This window comes from Chrysochloris asiatica, unplaced genomic scaffold (genome assembly GCF_000296735.1).
Source record: "Chrysochloris asiatica unplaced genomic scaffold, ChrAsi1.0 scaffold00055, whole genome shotgun sequence".
Taxonomy (NCBI): Eukaryota; Metazoa; Chordata; class Mammalia; order Afrosoricida; family Chrysochloridae; genus Chrysochloris; species Chrysochloris asiatica.
Window position 1 is genome coordinate 1,828,349 of NW_006408573.1, and position 8,658 is coordinate 1,837,006.

The 8,658-nt window shown below is 40.0% G+C and overlaps 1 protein-coding gene across 1 annotated transcript in view; it reads right to left on the reverse strand.

Annotated features, from left to right (window-relative positions):
• Positions 1-932: 932 nt before the first annotated feature.
• Positions 933-8,658, reverse strand: part of RPGRIP1L (RPGRIP1-like) — a 198,812-nt gene continuing 191,086 nt past the window's right edge. The window contains exons 25-26 of the mRNA XM_006863520.1: positions 3,375-3,508; positions 933-1,045 (exon numbers count right to left, since the gene is read on the reverse strand). Coding sequence (XP_006863582.1) covers positions 933-1,045; positions 3,375-3,508 — 247 coding nt within the window. The remainder of the gene's footprint in view (positions 1,046-3,374; positions 3,509-8,658) is intronic.

Sequence of the window (8,658 nt, forward strand, 5' to 3'; positions counted from 1 at the left end):
TTTCTGAGAGGCTTTTCAAGGATCTGGTTACCCAGATACACCCAAGCATTGTACAAGCTCGATGTAAAATTTTAAAATGATGAAAAGATACTCCTTTCAGGTCCAACTGAGCATATCAGAATTTGAGTCACACTTTTAATAATTTATTTCTATGCCATAAGGTAAGTTTTCAAATTGTAAATAATATATATACATGTATACACATACACACGTTTCCTCTTTATATACACGCACCCATTATAAAAAATAAAAATTATATGAGTAGGAACTGTAAGTTTTCAGAAAGAAAAACAAAAAATTACAGTAATTTAATAAGCCAGTACCAAGTCTCATTCTTTATATTTAATTGATAGAAACTGCATGCATCAAAGAAAATGCATACTGAGCTTTAATGTGCATAAAATGGATATTAGCATTTTAAAGAGGAAGATTAACACATTAATCCAAGTAATTTTCATATATTGCTGCTAATAAAATCTTCACAGTATAAAACTCTTAATGAGGCTAATCATAGGCATCCCATTTAGTGGGCTGATTAGGGATCACATAAAAAGTATTTCTTTTTCAAAGATTCTCTAAGATTTATGCTGTTTACTTATTAGAAGTAAAAAATGGGAATTGCACTGCAGTTCTTCCTAAGAAAACGTTGAAAATGCAAATTGGCTTTCTCAGGCTATCATGTTAGTATAAATGATTGACGAGGTACTGCCCATTGTGGAGAACTTAACTCCTGACGGGTGGGAAAGAGGGAATAGAAGAGGTAACAAATGAAAAGTCTACAAAACTTGAACACTTGACGCGCAGGCCGCCTCCCCTTGGTGCTCCCCATGAAAGGTAGGTGATGTGCAGTAGGGTAAGGACAACAGCCTCAGTTCAGAGCCTTCCCGTGAACATCTCCTCAGGACGACGAGAATCCTCTGGATCTGCTTCCTTCAGGCCTCCAGGTGCTCTCTGTATTCCTCGTAGACAGACCGCAGGGCACAGAGGGCTTCCACGGTCACCCGGAGCTGGCCAATACCTTCACCATCTGCTCGTGCATCAAACACTAGGGAGAAAAAGCAGGACGTGGTAATTGTCTTCAATAGTTTTCTTCAGATAGGCTAACTGAAACAAAAATGGAAATAGCTCCACAAAAGTCCAACGTTCACTGTCCTCTCAGAAACCAAAAAAACAAAATGTATGCATGAAGAGATACACACTAAAATATATTGCATAAATGTGTACATATTGCTCGTGGAGCTAAAACGAATGCTCTCATCCTGACGTTGACCAGTGAAAATGAGCAGTAATTCTCACACAGGATCAAATTGTTGAGCTACTAAGAAATAAAAACCCCAAAGTGATCAAGATATACCAAAGGAACCTTTGATCCATTACAGTGTTAGTGAAGAAGTCACATGACCATAATTTGACTATATATCTTTCTAAGAAAAATATTCTGTTTAAATTTATGTAAAATTGGAGTCCTTGTGTAATGCTATATAGGATGAACACTGGACTGCTAACCGCCAGGTTAGTGGTTCAAACCCAGTCCCTCCTTGGAAACTCTATACAGGTCACTATGAGTCAAAAGTCACTTGAAGGAACTTAACAACAAAAAAAAAACCTGGAAAAGACTCAGATGGCAGACCCAGGAATCGTAAGGTCTGTGGCTGGGCATGGACGTCTCTGTGAGGTGAGGGTGCTAGCAAGTGGGTGTAATCTTTCAGTTTGTGATAGAACATGGGCTCTTCTTGGAAGACAGGCCGCAGCTTTCAGTGGTGTTCCAAAGGTAGAACTTCTGACTGGAGCCTGGGCCCTGCAGCGAGTCCAGTAGTGGGCCCTACATGGGGTAGAGTCCATAACTGGGCCCCATGTCTCTGAGGACATGGCTAATTGCTAGGGCCTAAAGGCTAGAACCCTATACTTTGTTAACTTTAACAGTACTTAATGAGTCTCCTCTTTCTAGTCCTTGGACTTTCATGTGTATGTCTCTGTGCATGTCTGTGCTTAAAAGATAAAACCTTCAAACAAAACTGGTCATATAAGACGTAGGTGAAGAAATGAGCAAGCAGGATCTCAAGTGGGTCCTCTATTCATTTCCCCTGAGTTTTCATCTCTTCTTTGGGGCTTCTCACGTCTTTCCCTGGTGGAGGACAAGGCACTACAATGCTGGTCTGACTAGTGCCTAATCTTTCAACTCTTTCCCAAAACAAGGCCACACACTTTGTGCAGTTCTGTGTCTGATCAGTGTGGTCATCCGTGGCCTCATAGAATGATGGTGTTGGTGGTGGTGTGCTATGGAGTTGGCTCTGACTCACAGCGACCCTGTACAGGATTTCCAAGGCTGTAAATCTTTACAGGAGCAGAAAGCCTCATCTTTCTCCCAAGGAACCGCTGGTAGTATCGAACTGCTGACCTTGAGGCTCGCAGTCTAACTTGTAACCACTACACTACCAGAGCTCCTTTCACAGAATGATAGATGGGGAGTTAAATAGAACTGACTGGAAAAAAGATTAAGAACATAAAGCATAGATTATTTTTGATATTTCTGTCAGATTCTCTTTGTCCTGGGATCCTTATGAATCTTTGGGGTTTAAGATAATAATTGAATCATCTTATCTTTTTCTTTGCCTGCCAAAAAGAATTGTGACCAAATGTCATGTGGTTAGAAAGATCATGGGCATTTCCCACCCAAAGCTGTGCCAAGGAACACGTGAGATAGCATCCCCCTCCTTCCTCTCCTGCGCACTTAGTAGCCCAGGCCATCCCCGATCATGGTTTAAAAACTCTGCTTCACAAAGTACACTTCCTTCAGAACATCCTGCATACAGTTTATAAAAAGCAATGGTAGAAGACCGAGTGAGGTGAAAAATCTCTTGTTGAGTGCCGTCAAGTCGATTCTGACTCATAGTGACCCTGTGTAGGGTTTCTGAGATGTGGTTGGTGGGTTTGAACCACTGACCTTGTGGTTAGGACTCCAGTGCTGATCCGATAGTTCCATAAGAGGACTCTGAAACATCTCTTACTAGCCCTGAATCTGATGGCAGGAGTTCTGTGCAGTGTCTCCCTCACTGGATTACAGAGAAACCTTAAGAAAGGCTATAATCACTGCCCAGAACAATAGGCTAGCGTCAAAGTGCTTTCACCATAAACAACACTTAAAAATCACACCCGCCACCACTGCAAAAACATTCCTTGTGCGGCTCAATTAGGACGGCAGAGCTATGTGGGGAGAGGCTCCCACGTCAACAAAAAGTAAGCTGGAGCTTGTACAGGATTCAGCTAATGTGTGACTCAGGGTCTTCGCAGCCAGTGCAGAGGAGGTTTTAATAAAGAGTTTGGACTCCGGCAATCGTTAGATGCCCAAGTTGAGCAATCTGCCCCTCCCATACCATCAATATTTTGCTCGATGATGTCTCTCCCTTCCTGAAGTATGTCTGTGATATCGATGTTAGCGAGGCCGATGTCCTCACACTCCAGGTCCTGCTCATCCTCTAGAGGGTCACTGACCACGGTGAAGCGCAGCCTGAGAACAGAGTCACCACAAAGTTAGAAAGAATCACCAGGAAACACAACTCCCAGATGGGGATCTCATCACTTAGGATGAGAGCTCTGCGTTTCTAATTATCCCAGGAAACCGAAATGTTATTACGTAAGCCTTCAAATGAACATTAACTCACTTTTCTAAGAACTGATTAACATCTATCTCTCAACTCTGAGAAAATTACGCAAAAAAGAAGGGTCACGATGTTCGCTCTGTTACGTGTAATCTGATCATATTTTGAACACATTTACTTTTAAAGCTAAGAGGATAAAGTGAGTAAAGACCGTGGAGGTTAGGTCACCAAGTTTGGAGTTGCTACTAAGCATTTAAACCAACTGTATGTATTCTACAAAATGCATAGATTACCCTCCCTGGGTAACATTCCAAGTCATGTTAGATAAATGCTGTAGCTCTGCCCAACAGCTATATCAAATGTTTGTATTACTTCAGCAATCTTTTAACTTTCAATCATAGCATCCAAGTTTTACTTGAGTTTTTAAACACATAATTGTAGGGTTCTGAAGGAACTGATTTGAATTAGTGGCTTGTGTTGCAGCCAAGCACACTTGGACTGACCAAATGACAAGAATTTACAGCTCAGAACTCTTTTGATATGTCTTGGCAGCATAGCTTAAACCAAGCATGCTTATAAACTTTACAATTTTAAACTTTTCAAAATGTATCCATCCCAAATCAGAAACAAAACAAGCAACATAAAAATCTAAGTCTCTGAGAAATCATGCCTTGAAAGACACTCAAAAGTAAAATCCTTTCAAAATTCTTGTAGGTAAACAATGACAATATTTTAAACTAACTTGCTGAAAATAAGTACCCAACATTTCATACTTTTACTAGGTTTCTGCTTTTAGCTAACTGTAAATTTTGCTTAGGAAACAGACATCCTTAAGTTGAAATCAAGGTGAACAATTACTCACACAATAAATATTTATGAAGAGTGTAGATTCTGGCCTATTAGAAAGATGGATATTTTATAAGATGCATATGATACAAGGATTACAATGGAGTGATTGAGGGCATCCATTTCAGTTTAAATGTTCGTTATTATGAGGGGGGCTTCAAAAAGTTGATGGAAAAATTCTATTATCTTTTAATTCCATTTTTCTACTAACTTTTTGAAGCCCCCTACGAGTCGGGCTGCTAACCTCAGGGTCAGCAGTTTGAAACTACCAGCTGTTCCGTGAGAGGAAGATGAGGCTTTTTGCTCCCATAAAGATTTACAGCCTCGGAAACCCTGTACAGGGTCACTATGAGTTGGAACCGACTCCACGGCACATAACAACAACAAGTGTTACCATAGTGGTTATGAGTCAGGCTGTTAACCTGAAGGTCAGTAGTTTGAAACTTCCAGACGTTCTTTAGGAGAAAGATGAGGCTTTCTGCTCCCATAAAGAATTACAGCCTCGGAAACCTGATACAGGATTGCTATGAGTAGGCACCGACTCCACAGCACATATCCTCCACCAGTATTAGCTTTGCAAACGTGGGCAAATTACTTCACCTCTCTGGTGTCGGTTTCCTCAGCTGTGGATTGGGGATAATTGTAGCTTCGTTTTAGAGGACCATTGTAAGGATGAATGAGATGAAACACAGCAAGCACTAAGTAAATATTTTCTAATGTAGCAATGCTGCCGAAGAGTGTGTATTCTAAGGGGAACGAAAGAGAAGGCATGGCAAAAGCATGTTTCAATGAGAACTCAAAATCACACATTGACCTTATTACTCAATTAAACAAGACTAATGATATGAGAAACTCCTATAATGAATGTGCTTAGAGGAACAGGAATGAAAAGCGACACATTTTAAAAAAGAAACAAAAAAAATTTTACCGTGGTGAGTATACATACAACAAAAATGTTCCCATTTTAACACGTTTCTAAAAGATGTACAAGTTCAGTGACATTAATTACTTTCATCATGTTAAAAGCTGTTTTTTTGATACACATTTTATATCAGGCAATGGTAGTGGTGGTACTATGAGTCAAGTGGATTCTGACTCTTAGCGACCCCGTGTAGGGTTTCCAAGGCTATAAATCTTTTCAGAAGCAGAAAGTCTCATCTTTCTCCTGCGTTTGTATCAGAAAACTTCTAGAAAAGATGGAGTCTTGGTGTGGTGCTGTAGGATAAGCAGTGGATCGCATGGGGGCAGTTCAACCAGCCGCTCCTTGGAAACCCTATACAGGGTAACTATGAGTCGGAACCGACTCGATGGCACTTAACAATGACAACAACAACACAGAAAAGACAGAGGCTACACAGATTATAGTTGTGTGAAGTGTTAGCCTGATATAATGCCTCACACTTAGAAATGTTGACATGCTTTCCACTGAGTGTGTGAGAATTCTGAGACAATGGGGAAGGGGAAGGACTTCCAAATGCTAGAAATTAAAATAAACAAAAGACTATATCTGGCTTTAAATTCTATAGAAAGCAAAATGAGATGTCAAATACAAATTAAGAAATTATAAAGTTAAGCTAAAAAGGGAGGAAATGACACTAAAGTCATTAAAAAATGAAATACCTACAAACACTTCTTCTTTTTCACCTTTTACCCTACACCAAGACATGCTCCATTTCCCAAGATTCCTATGGTGTGGTTAGGACATGGAAGCAGACTGCTTGTGCATCACAAACGCTGCTCTCACTGTGTATCGGATTGTTACGGTAACATTTCAGTCATGCAAAGACCTGGAGAAAAGTATGACTCTCCCAGAGTGGGAATGTACATTGTTTTTAAGTGCCTTTGAGTAGGTTTCTGAAGAGTAGCTGGTGGGTTTGAATTGTTGACCCTGTGGTTTGCAGTCCAGTGCTGATCCTACAGTAGTACCACACCAGAAGTCTGTGAATGTATATGTTATTGTTGTTGTTAAGTGTCACTGAGTCGGTTACGATCCATAGTGACACGGTATAGGGTTTCCAAGGAGCACCTGGTAAGCTTGAACCACCAACCTTGCAGTTCAAACTGACTCTGTAGTCCTGCACATTAACCCACAGAGCCACACCAGAACTCGTGGCAATTACATAAAACAGCATGTTTTGGATCACTCATGGGAGTACATAAAACAGCATGTGTTGTTGTGGGAATTCCAGCTGGTGTCACATTTAATAAAACTTCACTTTTTCTCTCTAATTTGGAGTTGGTGAATTTGGCTCCACTGCCCCAGGCACGAGCCCTTATTAGGGGTAACATTTAAAATTTTGTAACTTGGTGAATTTTCTCTTAATAATAATCAAAGCGTAATTGATTTATTTGCTTTCTTGTTATTGTCTGTCTTCCTCAGTGGGATGTAAACGCTATGTGGACAGAGAATCTGCCTTGTTCACCATTTTACTGTGGCTATTCAGTAGTTGTAAACCATTTTACTCTGGCCTGGATACTCGATAGCAATACTGGATACTGGTGTGGCATTATGGGGTTAATGTACTGGACTGCAAGGTTGCTTTGAACCACAAGGTTGGCAGTTCAAGCTCACCAGCTGTTCTTTGGAAACCTTATACAGGATTGCTATGAGTCAGAACCGACTGGATGGCACTTAACAAAAAACAACAACTCAGTAGGCAATCAGCAAATATTTGTTAAATTACTTTGTGAGCTGCAAAATAAGAATCTTTATTGAAGGTTGAGACAGTTGGGGAAGGTTTCTTGGAGATTTAGATCTCAAAAATTATTTGCTCTTATTTAGGAAATCACAAGTCACGAGAACAACTTCAATCATTTAATATGATGCTTTCTTTCCTCAGTCTGAACTAATGCATTTTACATGAAACAGGACAGAACAGCATGATCCCAGGCCACCTGCGAGTCTTACATATTGGACGCTGGTGGCGATGCTGAATATGCCCAACAGGACACTGTTTACAGAAGTAATGGAACTCAAAAGGAAATCTAAGTTAGTGTCAAATCCATGAGTTTGTTGTTGGTAGGTGCTGTTGAGTTGGTTCTGGCTCACAGCGGCCCTATGCACAAACAGAATGAAATACTGCCTGGTCCCACACCATCCTCACAATTGCTGTGTTTGAGCCTATTGCTGCTGCCACTGTGTCAATCATCTCTTTGGGGATCTTCCTCTTTTTTGCTGATCCTCCATTGATCTTCTCAAGCAAGATGTGCTCCAGAGACTTGTCCCTCCCGATAACATGTCCATAGTATGAGAGACGAAGTCTTGCCATCATGGTTTAGCATCTAATGCATTATATCTGTATTTCAGATGGTCTCTAAATTCAAGTGGGATATGTTCAATGTCATATTTTGGCTCTCATGGATTTGTTTTAATTTTCTTAAGTTTCATCCTGAACTTGCATATGAGTAATTGATGGTTTGTTCCACAGTCTGTCACTGGCCTTATCTTGATTGATGATATTGAGCTTCTCCACAGACTCTACTCACAGATGTAGTCAATTTGATTCCTGTGTATTCCATCTGGCGAGGTCTATGTGTATAGTTACCTTTTGTTTAAAAAAAGGTATTAAAGAAATAATAAAGATTAGAACAGAAATAAATGAGATAGAAAACAGAAAACTATAGAAAGAACCAACCGGACAAGAAGCTGGTTCTTTGAAAGGATTACAAAATGGACTGACCATTGGCAAACCTAACAAAAGAAAAGAGGGAGAAGACACAAATAATGCACATTAGAAACATGGATGATGTCACAATGGAACCAAAGGAAATCAAAAGGATAATAACAGAATACTATGTAGAGTTGTACTCCACCAAATTCGAAAACTCAGAAGAGATAGATATATTTTTAGATAAACACAATGTACCTAAACGTACACACAGTGAAGTAGAAAACCTGAACAGAACCATAACAAATGAAGAAATTGATCAGGTCATCAAAAAACTCGCAACCAAAAAAAATCCAGGCCCAGACGGCTTCACTGGTGAGTTCTACCAAACATTCAGGGAAGACCTATCACCAATTCTACTCAAATTATTCCAGAAGATAGAGGAGGATGGAAAACTTCCTAATACATTTTATGAAGCAAGCATAACCCCTCATACCAAAAGCAAGGAAGAATATCATTAAGAAAGAAAAGTATGATACCTACTTGTCCTGGCTTCAATAACTGGATGATCAGAGCTCAACCAGAAGTAAAAAGAAGAGGGAAAA